This window comes from Sturnira hondurensis, unplaced genomic scaffold (assembly GCF_014824575.4).
Source record: "Sturnira hondurensis isolate 20B ecotype Veracruz unplaced genomic scaffold, ASM1482457v3 Scaffold0005563, whole genome shotgun sequence".
Lineage (NCBI taxonomy): Eukaryota > Metazoa > Chordata > Mammalia > Chiroptera > Phyllostomidae > Sturnira > Sturnira hondurensis.
The window spans coordinates 160,081-180,826 of record NW_028078194.1 but is presented as its reverse complement, the minus strand read 5'-3'; the positions used below and the strand labels follow the sequence as shown (position 1 = coordinate 180,826).

The following is a 20,746-nucleotide window of genomic DNA, read 5'->3' as shown; positions in this document are numbered from 1 at the left end:
GTCATTCTCTTGCCTCAAGCTCTCTCTATCCCAACTTTTGAGGGTAATTACTGTTTCTACATTTCATATGCAACTATACACAAGGAAACCAGGATGAGATCATGAAGGCAGACACGGCTTCAGAGTGTTTTGTTCCGTGGAAATAAAGAGGTGATCAGGACGAATGAGCAGCAAAGAAATGGTTTAGTACCCAGTTTCCTTGTTAAAATACATGTACACTCACCAAAAGAAGAGAAAAATTTGAATGTAGAGCTTTTTCTATTTCAAAGCCCCAGAGTTTGTTTTTGGAAGCATATGAAAATGTGTGTAATTAGCTGAATCACTTAATTCATGTGGTACAGCATTTGCAGGACTAGATCTCCCACCATCAATGAAGCCATGTTGTGTTTTGCCGCTCACAGTTAACGTGGTATAATCCCGATGAGAAACTCTTCATTCCAAACATCATTCAGATGTCCCTGAGTTTCTGTCTGTTCTAAGACAAAACACAGCACTAAGTCACTGAAATCAGCAAACTTGGGTTGCCTCTGCTATCACGTTAGTTCACAAGAAGGCCCTAGAAAATTTACCTCATTTCTTTACCGTTCTTATCTATGATTTGTGATACTTATAACTACCCATATTGGGGAGCTGCTAGGATAATTAAGAAGAGTTTATGGATAAGCTTGGATGAGCATGATGAAAGAAAGTTATTGTGCACACCCAGGGGAACTGTGCTATAATTCAGAGAGGTGGCAATTACCCTCAAACAAACACATACATATCAAATTGAGTTTCCTAGAAACATGTAACTATCTTCAGAAGATGCTCCAGACCTCATAATTCTAGCACCAGCGCAGGTCTTAGGCAGCCTTCTGAATGCTAGCCCTGTAAGCGGTCCAGTGGAGGCTGTATTTTGTTACCTCTGTGTATTTTCTTACACTTTTGCAATTGGTTCCACAAACGAAGCTATATATGACACAGGCTTCTGAAACCCAGAAAGATTAAAATTCTGTGCCGAGCTGTGGAAATGCCAATGAAACCTCTAGTAAGTATATCCAAAGAGAACAGGCCTGGAGCTTGTGTGGCTTTGGAAACTTGTAACTCATGAATGCTCGACTGTGCAGTGCTTGCATAATGAACAAGGCAAGGTCTAGAGTTACATGTAAGTCACTGCAATTATTTCTAAGGACACTTATTCTTGAGTGTATGCATTCACCCACAAGAACACTGAAGCTTTGTATTACTAAGGTGAACCGTTGGGTTCTATTCCAAACACTACTGTTCCTAAAACTGGCCACAGAGCCTCATCCAAACTAACATTTACTGCCTTTTAACAGCATTTGCTAAAACCCACATCTTCTAAAGATTATACAACATTCCAAAACATCCCTGAAGAAAATTACTGGCAAACAAACCACATCATCTTTTTAGATTCTTCACGGCATTAATCTGCATCCACAAAAAAAGTTTAAATGTATATTTAAATGATCAGAATAATCTTCATTCATCCTGGCAATCTTCATATTAGTATATATGCCCTTACATTAGGAGGAGAAAAAGAAGGACTGAAAACATGGCATTCATACTTAAGAGGTAGTTACTTCCAAATCTGCCACTAATGGTTTTGCATCCTAAGGCAAGTTATCTAATCCTCATAAACCTTACAGTCCCCAAATATAAAATGGGGATAAGAACATCAACTACTTTGTAGGTTATTATGAGGATGAGATTAGATAATGTATGGGAAGTCCCTGAATAAATGCTTGTTCCTTTCCCCTGTTTAGGGAACCCAGCTGGATCAGCAAGGTACCTTCCTGAGTGCCAACGCAGACTTATAATGTCATCAAGAATATCACACAGTGAAGCCCTGGCTGGTGTAGCTCAGTGGATTGAGCGCGGGCCTGTGAACCACAAGAATATCACAGTGAGATGTTTAAAAGGTTTATTAAATAACAGCCTCAACACTGAAAAGAAAACAGAAGAAACGAGGTATTTAGGACGACCCAGATTTTTTCCATTCAATAAATGTGGCCGACTGCCGAGACAACATTTCCTTTTGACATGATTTTGTTTCCAAGGTATCTTGCACTGTGAACACACCTGTGCACATGGAATCTGTGATTTGATCTCTATGTTGACACCAGTCCTCTCTTCATTTAAATAATGTAACCCCCTCTCCAGGAGAGGACTTCAATCTCCTGCCCTACATTTACACCCAGCCTGTGCTCCTGCCTCTTACACCGTGGTCTCCTCAGAACGGGAATCCAGGCCTTCCGGGTGCCGCACACCGAGGCCGTGGCCCAGGGAGGCTGACTAGGCAGAGGGTCTGATCTACGATGGCAGCAGCAGATGATTCACCACGATGTTTCTTCCAAACTGCACGGAAGGTGCCTCTTGAAATCGCACATTTTCTAGGAACGCCTCATTGGTCGCTAATGAAAGAGAAGCATTATTTGGTGGCCAACATCCTTAAGTCTTGCCTTCCAATTGGGTCAAATTTTTATTATATGAAACATACATGGGTGGCCCAGTTTCCTTTTATCACCGACAAATCACAGTTACACTTGGCTCTAGTATTAGCAGCTTTGGTGGAAACGAATTATTGCAATCACTGACACGGTTGTAAGGCTAAGCAATAAAAACTATTACTCATACTTTTTGAGTCTGAGAACAAAAAGTATTTATTTTCCAATTACATGCTTTATGTCACCATAAGGAATGAAATGTGTGTGATGATGAGGGTAATATGCGTTTCCCAGTGTATACCATTCACTCTTTTAAAAAAGTGCTGGGGAATGTCTCTAAATAGAATTCATTATTATTATCTCGAGATATATTACCAGTAGGCAGCTGCCAAAATATTTTACAAATGAAGCAGTAATACTTTACTAGTTACCTAATCCAGCTGTTTGCTACTTGGCATTAAATCTCACTCCCTCTATGAAATAAACAACTTATTAACTACAGAGGAGCTGATAAGATTTTAGCTTCTCCTGTGAGTAACTCTCTAAAGACATTTCAGTTAAATGAGTTTCCTTGCAGCTCATAAACTGCTTCATGAGAGGGTGAGGACTAAATGAGAGAATGCGCGGGATCCCTGGAACACACCTGCCGCATCATAAGCACTCAGTGCTGGTGATAAACAAGTCACAACAGAGTAGGAATTTTCTAACTCCACATACTCTCAAAACCAAAACTCGTAGAAATACACAAATTCCATAGTTGCAATATTTAAAAATATATTTTATTGATTATGCCATTATAGTTGTCCCATTTCCCCCCTCCATCCCCCTCCATCCTGCATACCCCTTCCCTGTACATTCCCGCACTTTAGTTCATGTCCATGCATCATAAGCTTCTATATTTCCCACAGTACTCTTGCCCTCCCCCTGTCTATTTTCTCCCCACCGTCTATGCTACTTATTCTCTGTACCTTCTCCCCACTTCTCCTCCTCCCATTTCCCTGTTGCTAACCCTCCATATGATCTCTATTTCTGTGGTCCTGTTCCTGTTCTAGTTGTTTGCTTAGTTTGCTTATGTTTTAGGTGTGGTTAATAACTGTGAGTTTGCTGTCTTTTTACTGTTCAAATTTTTTTATCTTCTTTTTTTAGATAAGTCCCTTTAACATTTCATATAATAAAGTTCTGGTGATGATGAACTCCTTGAACTTGACTTTATCTGAGAAGCACTTTAACTGCCCTTCCATTCTAAATGAAGCTTTGCTGGATAGACCAATGTTGAATGTAGGTCTTTGGATTCCATGACTTGGAAAGTCATTTCATGACTTTCCAGCCCCTTCTTGCCTGTAAGGTCTCTTTTGATAAATCAGCTGACAGTCTTATGGGAATTCCTTTGTAGGTAACTGCGTCCTTATCCCTTGATGCTTCTAGGATTCTCTCCTTCATTTTAGTCTTGGCTAATGTAATTATGATGTGCCTTGGTGTGTTCCCTCTTGGGTCCAACTTCTTTGGGACTCTCTGAGCTTCCTGGACTTCCTGGAAGTCTATTTCCTTTGCCAGACTGGGGAAGTTCTCCTTTATTATTTGTTCAAATACGTTTTCCACTTGTTGCTATTCCCCTTCCCCTTCTGGTACCCCTATAATTCAGATGTTGGAATGTTTCCTGGTACCGGGGCCCTGGGTTGCACAGTCTGTCTTGTTGCCTGTTTTCACCTGATTTATCTGCACTCAAATGTGTGTCTGAGGTCAGCCAGTGGCCTTGCGCCCTCACTGGGTCTGCTTGTTACCACCCCGCACCTGGGGTCTGCCAACTGCTGGCTGCGCGCCCAGATCCGCCAGCCACAGCTTTTTCCTGCCACGACCCCACTCTGCCAGCCGCCGACTCCTCCCCTCTTACCAGTCTGAACGAATGCTTGCCGGACTTCTGTACAGTTCAATTTTCTATCAGTTCTGGTTGTTTTTTTTGTTCCTAAATTTTTGTTGTCCTTCATTTTGGTTGGGCAAGGAGGCACAGTGTATCTACCTATGCCTCCATCTCAGCTGGAAGTCTCCATAGTTGCAATATTAGTGTACAGGTTTTATTAGTTCTCTTCTTACTCATATGGCTAACTTAAACACAATGGAAGAATGCACATTTTAAAATTTTTTAATAACTACCCAAAACATTATATTAGTGACCTGATGGGCCAAGAACAGTAATTACTCATATAATTTAGGAAAACACTGTCTATTGGGACTCAGTGATTTCAGCAGATTTACCTGGCAAGATCACATGGTTACTGTCATTGACTTTATGGTACTTCATGAACTTAGGAAACAATGGAAATGGATGAATTTAGAGATAAAACTGAGAATTCTGAGACCTACAACAAAGATTGAGAGGCTTTATTTATTTATTTTCTTATTTTATTTTTATTTTTAAAATAAGGTATTTAAATAAAGTTTTTAAATTGTATGTATTAATTTTTAGAAAGAGGCGATGGGAGGGAGAAAAAGAGAAACTGATGTGGGAAAGTGACAACGACCAGTTGCTCCCAAGCAGGGGCCCGGCCCACAGCCCAGGCACGTGCCCTGGGGAGGAAGGGAACTGGCCACCTTTCAGTTTGCGTGACAACACCCAACCCACTAAAGCCACATCAGGCAGGGCAGGACTGAGAGGCTTTGGTGTGTAACTGGACTTGGTCTAACATTCACCTAATACAGTTTTATCTGTGCTATCTGTACTGCACATTCTGTAATCACTGGCATCTTTTTTTTTTTTTTGGATAAAATGATTAAACACTTCCAGAAGGCTTAAGGAAGAAGGAATGAAATTGGGGACAGGATTTGAACTTTCTAAAGAGAAATAGGCTACATTTTCCAAACACTGTTCTTTGACCTGTATATTCTATCTCCAGGACATCGAAACAAATGCTAAAGCTGAGTCAGGGTGTAATCGTGACTCACTGCCAACCAACCTGGAAGTGGGTGTTTTTAGGGAGGCTTTTTTTTTGGTATTGGAAATATTTCCCAGTTAAAAAAAAAAGAAAAGAAAAAGAGGAAACAAAGCCGTAGCAGATATAGTAAAACAGACAGGGCCTCTTTCCGAGGGCATGTGATAAAGAGGAAAGTGTGATAAAGAGGAAAGTGCTGAGAGAGCAGTTAGCTGATGGGAGTTCTAGCTCAGTGGTTGTATCACCAACTCGTGGCCACAAAGGTGGCCATGAACTTTAGCAAAGCTCTTAAATGATGGGTATCAATTGTAATATGAAGAGGTTGAAAATGAGCTCTTAATTTTCCTTTCACATATTAAATGCTAAAAATACATCTTTAAAGTGGGAACAGCCTGAATACCAAGTAAGTAATTTAAAAATTTAAACTTAGTGGATTAAAAATGCATAAGTCAGTTGGAAATTTTATTGCTGGGCCCAAGGGCACTGTAAGACTGACTGGGCAGAAGATTCAAAGAATATCAAGGTTTTGGGTGGGGTGTTACAATTAGAAAAAGTAAATGCTTTGTTTAGAATAGACTTAAAGGCAGAGTTTGAAAGAACTAAAAAACTATAATTAAAAATTATAAGGCTTCAGTAGCTATAGTTGATGATGGCAAGCAGAGTTCCTGATTGGGTCATACAGTAAATAGACATGAGTAGGTGCAGCGAACAAACAGAGGAGTGAGATGTGACAGGAACTAAAAAGGGAAAGGATTTTAGAGACTTTAGGAAAACAAAGTAATATGCAGTGGGAACACCAGCAGGGGACCAAAAGGTTTACACAGGATTTTAGCAGAAGAAAAAACATGCAAATAAAAATCATCACCAATGTCTTGCATGGCTGATTTTGCTAGAAGTGAGGAAGGCATGAATCACCCATACATTAACAGGGACTGGGGAAAGGTGTAGATGAATGAGGTAATGGGGATACATTTCAGACTTCACTGAGGCAGTTTAACTTGCTACAAAGTCTGCAAATGATTTGTAAAGCACACATGGGGCATAAACTAAAAAGAAAAAAGTAATTGTAGTAATATTAATGTAGTAATATTAGAGTGGATGTAGAAGCTTAACAGATCAAAAACTGTTTTTATAACAAGACATATAAAGCAAATATTAACCAGACATTAAAGCAAATATTAACCTAGCATAGAAATAATCTTTAATAATGCAGGTTTTGATATGCAAATACCTTAGTAAAGCTTTATAATAGGCATAGGCTATCTACACTTTTTTATTGCCAAAAATTTAATATTTGGTGCTCAAAAGACTGAGCTTGTAGTGTGTATGTTACAGTCATGCTTCCATGGTGCCAGTTGTAGCAAAATCAACTGGAGGAGTAAATCTCAAATGCAGAATGAGTTGCTGACAAGATTTTAAAGGAAGTCACACCAGCCAACTGATGGAAGTCATTTTATACACCATGTGCTATCAGAGGCAAGTTACATTTCAAGTTTTAATATAGTGGCTCTTTTGCAGAGAGAAAAAATTTCCATCTTGTGCACCAATTTATTCTAAATTTAAAATAATCCTTGGTGATCAAAAAGGCAGAAGAGAAGAAAATAAAGACCAAAATTTTAACGAACACCATGTTTTATGATCAGCCAATTAACCTCCATGAAAAGCTTTATTTAACCTTTATCAGAAGAGAAGCAAAGGGAGCTTAGATGCCAGTATGAATCTGAGAAAGGGACTGCGCCTGCATCTGCTGCTGGGCTTGTGGAGAGAGGGGCTAAGAGCTTCAGAGACTCTGAAAGCTGGGGGCACTGGGTGTGTTTTTGATCTCAAATAAACCCCAGAGGAGAGGAGGCATTAGATCCCCCACGGCCCAAACAGCCCCTAAAAGTCCCAGCACGGTTTCAGAGGTCAGCAGTATGCTGGGAGTGTGGAGGAAGTGTCAAGCCTCACTGGGTTCCTCCCAAGTGTCATACTGGAGCAGCACAATGACCTTGGGAACTTCAAGGAAAGCATGGAAGAAGCAAGAAGAGGTGCTGAAACTGGAGGGGACTTTCAGACAGGATTGTGCTCATCCTGGACCAACACTAAAGACAAGACAGGACAGGAAACATCTCTGAGGGTGCCTGCAGAGGCCACCGGGACAAGGTGAGCATCCTTCACTCTAGGCCTCAGCAACTTTGGGTGCGGGAAAGGACTAAATTACATAATTAAATATATGTGACTTAACGTTACTTGTTCTTAAAGCACTCCCTTAATAAGAATGATATAGATGTGATACGAAATATTAATGGCACATAGGAATCGAGAGGAGGCAGGAATTTTTGTTTCCAGCAATGAAGGTCTAGGTTATACAAGCCCACCCTTCCATGAAAACAACAAAAAAATGGCTAGTTATAATATAGTACCATCTCATTCAAAAGTCAAAAAGCTGACAAGACGGTAAACAAGAAACTGCCAGACCAAAATCTACAGGAAAGCTAGACCCTAAGAGGCAAGCAAACAGAGAGTCGCTTCTATCCTAATAGGGGCAGATCTGAACTAATTTTTAACGGCCTTACCAGGGAGGGGAAACAAATTAGGGCCCAGAACCCATTCAAGTGGGGTGAATAAAAAGGCCTTCCTTACACTAAGCTGAGGCTCTGAAGAGTCACACCTGAAAAACAAGAGTGAGCCAGAATGACCCCACCTCCCACTCTGAGAGGCTTCAAGGACAGTTGCCTTGGCATCGAAAGTATACGTAGGGAGTTGGGGCCCCTGAGATGTTGTACTCACAGGCCGACCCTTGTGTGCAAAATTGCAACTCAAATTTACATCACCTGGGTGGTCCAAAAAAACTTCGAGTGGTACATTTAGGTTAAAGTGGTCCTAGACTGGTAATGCCGCCAGGCACCTGGCAGAAACAAAAGCAAATCTTTAGTGGGGGGAAGGCCATTCAACCTAAGCTTCAAAGAATCCCTGAGAGTAATTTTTCAGGGGTGATGACAAAGACCCCGGCAAAAATAAGTAAGCCCACAAGAATAGACAGATAAGAGGGGAGAGGGAGGAATCAAAGAAAATTCTAGATCCTAAAAGCAAATTTGATTGCTAATGAATTCTGTAGCTATTTATGCGGCAAATATTTATTGAGCATCTACCCTGTGCCAGGCTCTATGCCAGGTTGTGGGCACATGTGCCATGTCAGCTGTCACGTGAACAAATCACCCAGGGATGAAAGAAAGGTTCGTTGAACTGCCATTATATTTATGCTTATTTACCTTTAGTTTCTGTGTGTTTCCTAAGACTTTCAAACACAAGGACCGATGACTGTCCATTACTATTTAGTGACAGATTTTGAAATAAACAATAATCTCCAAGGACAGAGGTTGACACCATTGATTCCTTTACCAGACTTAAAGGTTCCACATTTAAGCCTAATTATCCCCTAAGCAAACTGCAGAGCCACGTGCATTAACAGAACAGTGATGACAGGTAAAGAGAACTGCATCAGAAACATAAAACTCAGAGTTAAATACATTTATCTTGAACTGTAAAAGTCCAAACAGATGATCTTAGAAGAATTGCATGAATTGAGCATTAATTTGAAGGCAGATACGGAAACACCTGAAGCCACAGGAAGAGTGGAAAGAGTTTAGTCCGAAATTTACTGACATGTCAATCCCCTTTCATGGCCAAGGTGTTTGGCAAACCCTTGCTGAAATTTGGGTTACTCTGGTGCATTTACACTAATGATCAACCTTTATTCTCTAACTGTTCAGAATAAGGATTCAAATAGTCAACCTATCCACATCTGCCTTTGTTGCTGTTACGGTATGTTATGTAAATATTATGGTGGTTGTCACTTACTGAGCCTGCAGAACGGTATGACTTGGTCTTTCTTCTCCATGTTTGCCAAACCACAGCAGTCCAGTGCACTAATGCTAACAATAGCTCCTTACTCTGGGCCTGGAACTGTGCAAAAACACTTTACACCTCACAGCTGTAAGGGGTAATCAGTGCATGTACTGATCATTGTTAACTCGACTTTGTGCTTGAAGTTGGACAGACCTGGACTCAAATCCTGCCCTGCTTTTGTTCCTTCTCCCTCAGAGACGGGCTCAGCGTTCTGGGTGGAGGCTGCTGTGGATGAAATGAAATGCAGTGTGGCAGGGAGCTGGCCTCTGGGAAGTACTTGTTTCTTCTTTCTTGAAACGGTTACTCATCATGAAATTCACGTCTTGCTGCAGGCAGCATCTCCAAATAGGTAGACAATCTCTTAATTTATGAAGTTTAACGCTTTCAATACCCCTTCTCTCCTTCGCAACCATTGGCTGTTTGATCCTCTGGAAAAGACTTTAATACCTTAGTTGACGTTTTAGATTTGTTGTCTTCAGGACATAATATAACCGTCAGCCTTGAAAAATGCTAATCCAGGAAGTTACGCAAGAAAAAGGACCAGGGCTTTGCCTTTCTTTCCAGTCCTCTTAAGGCAATGCCTCCCTTCTCCTAGGTGTCTCTGTGTGTGTGTCAGGGGTGTGGGGCGTGGCTAGTGTTGGAGGTAACTCAAGGGAAGGATGTGACACCTAGGTGTCCTGGTTTTCCGTGATAAAGATGCCTAACATAGAAGGAATGTACTACCTTCTTTCACAAAAGGACATTTCATTTATTCTCCCTCAGGCTTTTGAGATAATCATCCTTCTTTCTCTTTAAACCAAAACCAAACCCAAACTACCATACTTACTCTTCTTACCATGGTCTGGATTAAAAGGATTCATCCGTGTGGCAAAAAATCCTGGGAAAGATGTATTAGCCCCAGTATACCCCCTGGCACACAGTAGGGACTCAACAAATATTCGAAGCTATTGCAGTGACTGTGGTGTGTCCTCTCTTGCCCATGCAGGAAAAGACTAGTGCATTGTCCTCCCTTCTGGGGTAGTTTCCTAGCTCAGCAAGATATACTCGTCAAATAGTTGAGAGGCCCTGCAGGTGGATAGCTTTTGTTTTGTCCTACAAGGTTTTAAAATACCTGGTTCATTTTGAATGAACATTTAAAGCTCCAGATATTTCATACACATTCATGGCTGGCTTGCTCTATCCACTAGTATCTCTCTGGCCCTTTTGGGAACTTGTACTGATGCCTGGATTATAACTGTGCAGGCTAAACAAAAGTTCAGAAGTCCTGTTAGCTATATCAGGTGTTAATTTATTCCTACAAAGAATGTGTTAATTTAGTCCTATAACAAACATATCCCCAAACACTCCCCCCCCCCCCGCAAAAACCTAGAAGGTTTAAAATGTGTAAATACAAAACCCAAAGCCTCTGGCCCTCAAATTTCTCCCTCTCGGAGAACTGACTGTGCAGGTCCCACGATCAGCTCTTAAAGCCCTTTCACAAACCATCCTCTTCCCAGTTCTTGTTAACTAAGGGCACAAAGGGGAAAGGCCACCTGCCCTTTCAATACTGATGCTTGTAAAAAGCACCCCCCGCCCCCCAAACCGGGAAAGAATTCATTTCTTTTAAATTTTTAAACATTGTTGTTCTATTAGAGTTGTCCCAATTTCCCCCCATTGTTCTCCCCTGCCCCCACCCCACGCCCTGCTCCCACAGTCTATTCGCATCCTCTGGTTGATGTTCATGGGCCATTTATACTTGTTCTTTAACTAGGCCTAGGAAGGAATTCTTGACGCAAGCCGTGAGGAAGTATTAAAACTCCGCTGACATAAAAATCCACTAAATGCCATAAGAGGTTTTTATTTAGAAGATACTCTTTAGAATTTTACAGAAATTAATCAAATTAAATACACATAAAGTGCAAGTGATTTTCACTTGACAATATATTGCAATACTGAGAGTCTCCCCACTTTAAAATCATTCCTACAAAAGGCAGGTAAATCCTGACCAAGCTCCCTTTGCAAACTGATACTAGCTCCTCCCCCCACTTTCCCTTGTTGGTCCCGTGTGGTCCCGGGAAACCAGAGCCCCCACGCCCTTTCCCTTGCTGCTGAAGCCCACGCTTCTAGCCCCTGCATGGCCCCTTCACTCTCCTCCAGTTCTTGCTTTTCATCTCTCCCCGGCCCACCACAAATACACCTTAGAGATATTTCAGTAATAAGCATTATATAATAATAATAATGATTACATTACTAATATATTGCATTAATAACACATTACTACTACGTATACTAATAAACATGTACTGATCACCTACTATGCGCCAAGCCCAAGTTTAGCTATTTAAGAGAGGTGCATGCATTGATTAAACACTATAAACACCTGAGACTTGCAGTGCAGTAAAGGTGAGTGCTGAGCAGTCAGGTCTGCTGGTTGGGCGGTAACAAGGCTTGCTCTGTGGTCCAGATGCCGTCTACAAGGCTCCTTCCAACTGTTAAGACTCTCTGATCAGTGCTAGCATATTTAAGGATGTGAAATTTACAGAAGCCTCTATTGCTAAGTGGATAAGGAACTTTTGTCTTTGAAAAGCCCAATTTTAGCCCTGGCTGGTGTAGCTCAGTGGATTGAGCATAGGCCTGTGAACCAGTGGATCGAGGTTCAATTCCCAGTCAGGGCACATGCCTGGGTTGCAGGCCGGTTCCCTGCAGGCCAACTCCCAGCAGGGGACGAAGGAAAGGCAACCATACATTGATGTTTCTCTCCCTCTCTCCTTCCCTTCTAAAGATACATAAATAAATAAAATCTTAAAAAAGAAAAGCCCACTTTTAAAGGGGATGTAAAGGGGAGTCTTAGATTTCCCATAAAGGGGATGTCTTAGATTAATTCTGCATAAAACCAAACCTCCTCAAAAACAATCCCCTCATCTTACTCCCCAGCGAGGAGTCTCCCAAGACTGAAGTTGAGGGGCCACCAGATGCCAAGAGGGAACTGAATTGAGCTAAGGGTTAAATCCTGCCAGGGTAGAAAAGCAATTTCCTCCAGTAAGTCCTGATAATTGCAGTTTCCTCTATGAAAGTCTGTCATTAAAGTCCACTATGAGGAGGTTCAACAGACAAAATTCCAATGACTGTCGCTGACGTGTACCCGGCGACCAGACCTGGCAGAACCAGAGTCAGCTGAGCCCACCACCCACTCGGGTATCGAACAGAAGAAAAGGCGGGTCTGGAAAAGCTCTCGGGGAAGAAAGGAAATTTCCTCTTTGTGGTCCTTTCTTTCTCTTGGGAACTACTCCGAGAGCTCTGGAGGTCTAGCCTCGGATGACCACGGCAAAGAGGGCAGGTTCCTAGAAGCGCGAGGTGGAGGAGGAATCCCCCCCGCGGAGCTGCGCCCCCCGCTCGCCCTCCTCCTCCCCCGGCGCCCGAGCCTCGGAGCCGCGGCTGCTCGCCTCCGCCCGGGACCGGCGGGATCCCCGTGCCCCGGGACGTTCGGCGCCACCCGGTTGGCGGGGAGGAGGAGGGCAGGCGACTAGAAGCCTACCGTCTTCTGCTTCTTGACGCCCGACATGCTGGCGGCGGCGCCCGGCGCGCTGGAACTCGGAGCGGCTCCCGGAGTCGGACGCTGGGGCGCGCGGTGGCGGCGACGGCTGCCGGACTCCCGGGGAGGAGGTATAAAAGGGCTCCGCAGACACGTCGCACTTCCCTTGACCAACCCCCTCCTCCTACGCCTCCTCCCGCAGCGCTCCTCTCCGCCCAGTCCGCTCCGCCAGCGGCGCCCAGCCCAGGGGACCCTGCCGCGGCCTGGGCGGGGTCCGGCGGGGCTCTTGTTCGTGGGAGCGGCTCGGCCCGCTGGGGTCGGAGGCAGGACCCCGCAAGCCCCCGGGGCACACCCGCAGCCCCCGCGCGCAGCCCGGGGTCAAATTCGGCCTCTCCTGGCGGACTTCCAGCTGTTCCCAGAGCATCCCCCACCTCCCACTGCACCCCCCGAGTCTCATCAAGGAAGACTCCTGACTCTGGGACCTGAGAAGTTATTTGGTTAAGGACAAGGAAGCTCGAAACCGCCAAACTTGTTGGCATGGTCCCCAGCGGGCACCAGTGCCCGGCTTGCCTTCATTTGCAGTGCTACGGTCAACCTTAACTGATCCTCACGCTGCACTCTCCTGAGCTTTGCTTTAAGTCTCTTGTGCTGGCGCTCCAGGCACCAAGTCCTACATTCTCATTTTACAAATGAAGCAATCGAGGCTTTCAGACTTTCTCAAGGCGACATTCCAAGTGAGGGGAGTCGAAGCCAAGCTGCCGGCCTGAACAGTCCAGGTTTCATATGGCAGCAGCATCACAGAGGATGATGATAAAATCGGTAGTCTCGTTGCTTGCCCGTGTATTATGTGTGGGCCAGGCATGGTGCTAAGGGGTTTATATGTATTCACTCGTTTGGAGCTCACAGTATTTTCCTGTGTTACAGATGGGCCAGCTGAGGCACTGCTCCTTTTCATGAAGTCAAGTAAGCAAGGCCAGGCCCAGAAGGTGGCCAGTGCTAGCCCGGCGACTTGTGTCTGTCCATCCCCCAAAGTAGTCCTGCAGTGTTTCTCTGTGGTGGGCAATTGGCAACAGAAGGGGATCTGTGGGAAAGTAAAAAAAAGGCCCGAGGTGAGAAGTCTTAAGGCTAGACCCAGGGCTCAGAGTACAGCTTGAGACAACTCTCTTAAAAAACCCAGAGGTCAGGGACAAGCTGTGATTAGTTTGGAAGAGAGAAACAGAGATTAGTGACAGGCACTCTGAGAGCAATAACAATCTCACACCGCTCTGGTAGCTTCATGCCTCGCATGATGCCACAACATAGGAGAGCAATAGGGCAGGGGGAGGAAAAGCACCGTGAAGGTGCACGAGAGCTACCACATTGCTCGTTCCAACTTCAGTCTTCTGTGAAAGGGCTGAGCAGTTGTACTCCGAAGGGGTGAGGGATGGAACTTTTCTTTCTTCCCTAATTGTGTTTCTGGACGACTGCCAGCTTTAGAGATAGACACAAGGAGATCTGAGTATTCATTGACTGCTCTTCTCCATGGAAAGATGGGAAAGAAAAAGAAATCAGGAGGCAAAATCTTAAAAGGGAGCCTACATGTTTTTGCAGTGTTGAAATGTCGGTATATTTATTTTTCTTACTCATTTTGAATAAGCTGCCGCTGCTCCTATCAACAATGAGCAGCTAGAGGGCAAATACTGGGTTTGAATTTCTGTACTGCACAGGAACTAGTACATTTTGAATCTATGTGGTTCAAACAGTAATATCCCATTCTAATTTCATCGGAAATAAAAAACTCTTTTGTATCAGTTTCAACCATATCTTGGACCCTGCCAGATCCTGCCTAAGAGAAAAGTGCAGATGGAGAAAGAGCAATTTGCATAATTGTATTTTTTTCATATTGCCTTTAAAAAAACGTCATGTTCTTGAAACAGAAGGAAGTCAGAGGCAAACCCCTAGGGCTGCTTCCCTGAATGTTCTAGGTGGGCTGTGGGACATGGGTGCTGAGAGAGGGAGGTAATCGGAACCTCATCACTGGTTGAGCAAAGCTGAGACTCAGGCCCAGGCCCTCGGACCCCTCAAATGCTCTGGGCCTGGCATCACTCAGCCGCTAGGTCAACTGTTTCAAGACCCCATCATAATTGTAAATTAGACTGTTTATCTTGTTTTAGATCTGATTAATGCTCAAATAGTACTTTGGAACAGATCTTCTTTTACTCCTTCCAAAGGCTTGTGAAATAAAAGGCCTGCGCTCCCTGGGACCCACGCTGCGGGTTGTTTAAGATCCCTTAGCGTCACACATCATCAGTCTAGTTGTAATGCAGCGTGGCAACTCGCTGAAAAGTAAAACAATCATTCTTTTTTACTCACCCAGGGTTTTTCTCTTAAAGGGAATGTTTCACATTCTTTTTCATCTCACGACCCTAAGAGAGAGCATTCCTTCTGAAAAGATATGAGCAACTAGCAGTTTGATTTCTGGAGTTTACCATTCCAGCCCAACAGAAGTGGGGGAAAACTCAACTGGGGGAAAGGAGGGAGGGCTGAGGACTGATCGGCCTTTCACAGGGACACACTCTCTGTGTTTTCCGCACTAGTGTTCCCTCCAAGACTCCCCTGTAAAACCCTGTGGCCTGCACTAATTGTATCAACTCATAATCCTTGAGACTACTGACAACATTTGCACGAGGTTTTCTCTTTTTAATTTTTGCTTTCTTATTTCCAGAAACTGACTGGGCTTTAATAATGAACTTAATGAGGTAGTGATTATAATGTGGTCCTTTTACTGTTTAGAAAAGATGGAATCAGTCACCTTACTCAAATAAACAAGGGAAATTAATATGCAAAGAATGAGAGTGTTGGTGTGATGTTTATGCCACAGGTTCTCCCACCCATTTGGGTTGGGGGAGGTCATCCCATTTTAGGGGACCTCACTTAGAAGCACTGCCCCTGGATGACCATTTCAAAGAAATGAAAGCTATATTACCCTCTAGTGGCTATGATGCATAGAGACTTACTTAATGGTTGAAACCCCCTGTATGAAAACAAGTTCATTCAGTTCTCTTGGGTCAGGGACCCCTTAAAGAAAGTCTGCTAGGATCCAAACACTCTTTCCAGGCACAGGACTACCAACATTAGCAAGATGTGGTCCCTGTTTTTGAGGAACTCATGATCTAGTAACGGAGACAGACTGTCTCCCTACCCTCACCCCAATTACTTGAATACAGTACATGACTTGGACAGGGAAAAATGCCATTTTATTTTGATGTAAAACACGTGCACATCACTAATCTTTGATGTAGGGCTAAGGGCTTCTATTGTAGTACGGATATGCTGGTGGGAGTTCCCAAAACCACCTTGGTAAGGCATTTTAAATGATTTCCAGTTTGGGATTTTATAAAGTGGAGTTAAAGATTAAGAGCACTTAAATAATCTGAGAGAAGATTCAAGATTTTTACACACCCCTGCCCCATCTCCATCCATTCTCTTGCCTATACCTTATTCAACAGCACAGTTTTTAGGAGCTAATAGTTCCAGAAGATCCATCTGTCTCCATAGAAAACACAACTCTTATTTCCACCCCCCACTCATGTGCTGTTTACTTAAGTCACATCTACTGAATGACTTAGTACCACTAACAGGTACAACTGGCATACACAGGTTTGGGAACAAACACAATGAGTCTGGGTAACCATCCAGTTTGGGGAGTGAGGGTTGCAGAAGTATGTGGGCATTCCAGTGTGTCCTAATGTCAAAGAACATTCAGTTTGATATGAGCATTGGTCATTACATTTTCCAGAAGAAATAGAGAGCATAGGTTAAACTGGTCAGTTCAAAGAAATGGTATTGTGGGAGCACAGTGGAGGCATATTTAGTCAACCAGTGTAATCACTTGAACTTTGGAAGGAGGGAGAATGGAGAGGGATCGTAACAGGGTACGGCCAAGAGGGCAGCCCCAAAAAAGGGATTTGGAATGGGGTCCAGAACTCAAGGTGCCCAGGAAATATTAAGATGTCTTCACCCCTTCCTCCGACAGTTGTGAGTTGGGGAAGGGAAAAATGGAGCAGGGCCATTGAGAGCTATTTTGTGCAGCCAACCCCTGGCATGGTCATTTAACAACATATCTATAAACTTTAACTGGTTGCATAGATATGTTAAATAGCTATGGCCATGCTCTGAGCCAGGGGGATGAAAATGACTTCCACCCAAGATGTAACTGGGGACAGGTCCCCTGAGTTACAGTGCCTGCATGAGAGCTTGGAGATGATTGGCTCCACAACATTGGGCCACACCTGCCCAGACTCACTATGGCAGTCCAGTAAAGCTCGAAGGATATGGGAGTGCTGGCAAATGTAGCCGATTGTGGGAGGAGTCAGAAATGGGGCTGCAGAGGAAGATTGGTGTGGGGATTTAAACAGAGACTTGGCAGCCACTGGGGAGAGCCATGTGGCTTTGTCAGAGTGGGGACCCTCACAGCCATGTAAGAAGAGAGAGAGCCTTGCTTCTGGCAGAGTGGGGACCCCCACAGCTGGGGGTAGCGAGAATCACCATGTGGCTTTAGCAGAGAACCGCCACTCGGCTTTGGCAGAGTGGTGACCCCCATCCCCGAAGCTCTGGAGGAGAGGAGAGATCCACACAGTTTGGCCAGAGTGCAGAGCCTTACAGCTTTGGTAAAAGAGGACCATGCTGCTTTGGGGTGCTCCCTTTGGCCACATGGCCTCGGGAGCAGGAAAGACTTTGCCTGGAAAGTGGGTACAAAGAACTCTTGCCAGTAGGCCATGAGAAGGTGCTGTATGGCTTTAGATTAATTAGAAATCCTGCCTGGACGGCGACACAACTTGGTTTCTCCAGCGGCCTGAAACACAGATGTGTGCTTCTTTTCCTGAGTTACGGTACCCTGAATGAGGGGCAGGGGGAGAAGGAAGCACTGTGGGCATCTATGGGTATCCTAAAGGACTTTGATATTTTGATTAGGATGTTGGGTCACTATTTTAAGTCTGTAGAGCATTAAATAAACATTTCCTTTCCTTTTCACAAATCTCTGGCATTGAAATGTGTCTTTCCTATAGGGCGGCGGATGTAACGAACCTGGGGGGTCCTTTCAGTATTAGTATACTGTCCTTGGCCCCCTCTGTTCAGTAACAGTTTTTGGCACCACTGGGTGGGCCAAACATTGCCCCCCTCCCGTGGACCTCTGTTCTGTAACAGGATGTCAGTCTTTCTTGGGGAAGAGGATGATACATGGACTGAGACTTGAAAGGATATGTTTTGCCAGCCCTACCCTCCCTTAAGTGGGGTATATGTGAATCTGAAAATGTAAAGACAGAGAACTGCATGAAATAAGCTGGTATGTTCAGAAAATTATAAGTGTCTGTATCGCTGAGTTTAGGAGATAGAACAGAAGCGGGGGAGGTTGTAATACAGGACGTGTTGTCTACAATCAGGAAGCTATGTGATTTTGTATGCTCTTTTCCTCGTGCTCATCAGAGTGCATCCGCCATTGTGACTGACCTTCCATTTGTTCATTAGTCATTACAGGACACCTCCCATGTCCAAGGGGTCCATGTCTGCTGAGACAGGTAAACATGCGCACAAATAATGCCAAGGTGAATGTGGTAAGTGCCTGAGTAAAGAGATACTTGAAGTAATAGGGAAAGCACATACTCACCAAGGCAATGGCTGCTGGACTATGAAGAGATTCCAGTGGGTGGTGATAACTGAACCTGAATTTCAATGATAAAAGATAAGAGGGTGACCATCACCACACTGATGGCTCAGGCTGTCTGGGCTGTTGTTCTTGGTTTATGAAGCATTCATTTCCTACCCTGCCATTCCTCGTGCCACCTTCCAGAATTGCCCCGGCCTGTCTGGAGAGACTCAAGCAGAACAGAGAAAAGCTGCTGACCGCCAGACTGCATAGCAACACGGGCTGATCAGCACGAGGCTGCCTCGGAGCTCAGGCAGCCAGAGGAAAAGCCCACACTCCAGGCAAAAGTGAATGATGCTCGCTTCCCTCTTCTTGGGTGAAGCCAGCCCAAAGTTTTGGTCTACTCTTTGTATTAGTTTAAAAAGAAGTGCAATTATTAGTATACATCACATTTTTCAAAGTAGAAGCAATTAGGATATTTAGGGAAATTCACTCCAAAATTCAACAAACTTCAGTGAAAACAAGTTACATTTGCTTAGTGTCAGGCAAATCATTTACTTCAGTCAATTAGTTGCCTGAGTTTTCAGCCTTCAACAGGTTCTTTTAACAGATGTCTAGTAAAGTGGAAGATAATTTAAACCAAGTCACCGAGGGGCTTTAAATTATTAGAAAAATACCGAACTAAACTAAGGTAGATTTTAAGACATTTTATAGGAAGTAAAGAAGGAAGAAGAAAAGGAATAAAGAAGAAAAGAAGGAAGGAGACATTGTGCTATCTGGCCTAAAGCTGGGAAAAGAACACAAGACATGATATTTTCAGAGAAACTAGAGTTACAATTGGGGAAATTTGTCTTTAATGCAGGACAAAAATATTCCATCTAGGAATAATTTATATGAGGTTGAAATGTTGGTGCCTGCTTTTCAGCATGACTGAGATATCTGGTGACATAATAAATTAATATTATAATTATTAGAGAATATCATAGTACCATAAATTGACGGCAAATTAGCAAAAAAGTTAAATATAATATGTTGGGCATAATTTAATTTATTAGTGGGTCCCAAACCTTCTGAAAGCACTTTATAAATAAATTTGGGCAGTCACATCATAAAATGATAAGCACTAAAAAAAATCAGTGTAATCTTGCTCTCTCTCTCTCTCCATCTCTTTTAGATAAAAGTGTAAAATCCTTAATGGGCCTGAGGCATCCTGAAAGTATTGTAAGAGAGTTTTCATGGAAACTAAGCATTTTCTGGAAAAGTAATATTTCTACATGCATATTACTATTTTTCAAATGTATTTAGATCCATCAGTTAAGAATGAAATGTATACGCATTTAAAATGTTAATCAAATTAATTTTCTAATCTTATATTACTTTTTCAACCATCAAATACTAGAAATACAATGGCAATCAAAGGGGTAATCTTAGTGTCCTAAAGATAAATGAGAAAATAGTCCCATTATAATAAAAATCATAATATTGTCCAAAATTGTTATTCGCACTGCTAAAACAAACTTGCATTTGAACCTTGAAATCCACCTATTTTTAGAATACCATCTTTTCTATATTTAAAACCCTCCACACTTGTTTTTCTCTTCTTCACTTTTAGTTAAGAAAGACAATCCTGCTCCGGATGGGAGGTTCTCAAAGGTCTCAGACTTTGCTGTACATGATATTAACAACTTAAGAACCACACACCTGGCTAGTTAAGTCAAAATCTGGGGATGTGTCCCAGGTATCAGTAGTTTTTAAAGTTTCTGTTGAAGAGATTCATTATCATCAAGACGACCTGTTAAACGCAAATGGCTAACCGTCCTCCACACCCGGAATTCCTCATGCAGACAGAGGGTAGGACGCTGAATTCACATTTCTAACAAGTTCCCAGGTGATGTTGAGGCTGCTAGTCCAGGGACCACATTCTGCCAATCACTGCCTTAGGTACAGACCTTCAAACTCACCCAACCTTTTAATTTTTTATAGGAAATTAGGTGTACTGGGGAGGCAATCACCTCTGGATCGTATTCTTAAAAATCATGCCCTGGCTGGTGTAGCTCAGTGGATTGAGCGCAAGCCTGTGAACCAAAGGGTTTCCCATTTGGTTCCCAGTCATAGCACGTGCCTGGGTTGTGGGCCAGGACCCCAATGCGGGGCTCACAAGAGGCAACCACACATTGATGTTTCTCTCCCTCTCTTTCTCCTTCCCTTCCCCTCTCTCTAAAAGTAAATAAATAAAATATTTTTAAAATCGCCCACATCATGAATAAAATGTTTTACATGGTTAATGGGCAAGGAAATAGATTTCATCAGAAGTTCCCAACTCTGACTAATCATTAAAATCACAATT

General features: G+C 43.3%; 1 protein-coding gene and 1 long non-coding RNA gene across 2 annotated transcripts in view; one reads left to right on the top strand and one right to left on the bottom strand.

Moving 5' to 3' along the window:
* PAPSS2 (3'-phosphoadenosine 5'-phosphosulfate synthase 2) overlaps positions 1-13,217 on the bottom strand; it is a 73,013-nt gene extending 59,796 nt beyond the window's left edge. The window contains exon 1 of the mRNA XM_037047279.1: positions 12,777-13,217. Within this exon, the coding sequence (XP_036903174.1) occupies positions 12,777-12,803 (27 nt within the window). The 5' untranslated portion in view covers positions 12,804-13,217. The remainder of the gene's footprint in view (positions 1-12,776) is intronic.
* On the top strand, positions 12,821-18,793 carry LOC118987939 (uncharacterized). The gene is made up of 2 exons (XR_005066685.1): positions 12,821-12,904; positions 18,604-18,793. It is a non-coding gene; the product is annotated as an uncharacterized LOC118987939 (long non-coding RNA).
* Positions 18,794-20,746: the final 1,953 nt, after the last annotated feature.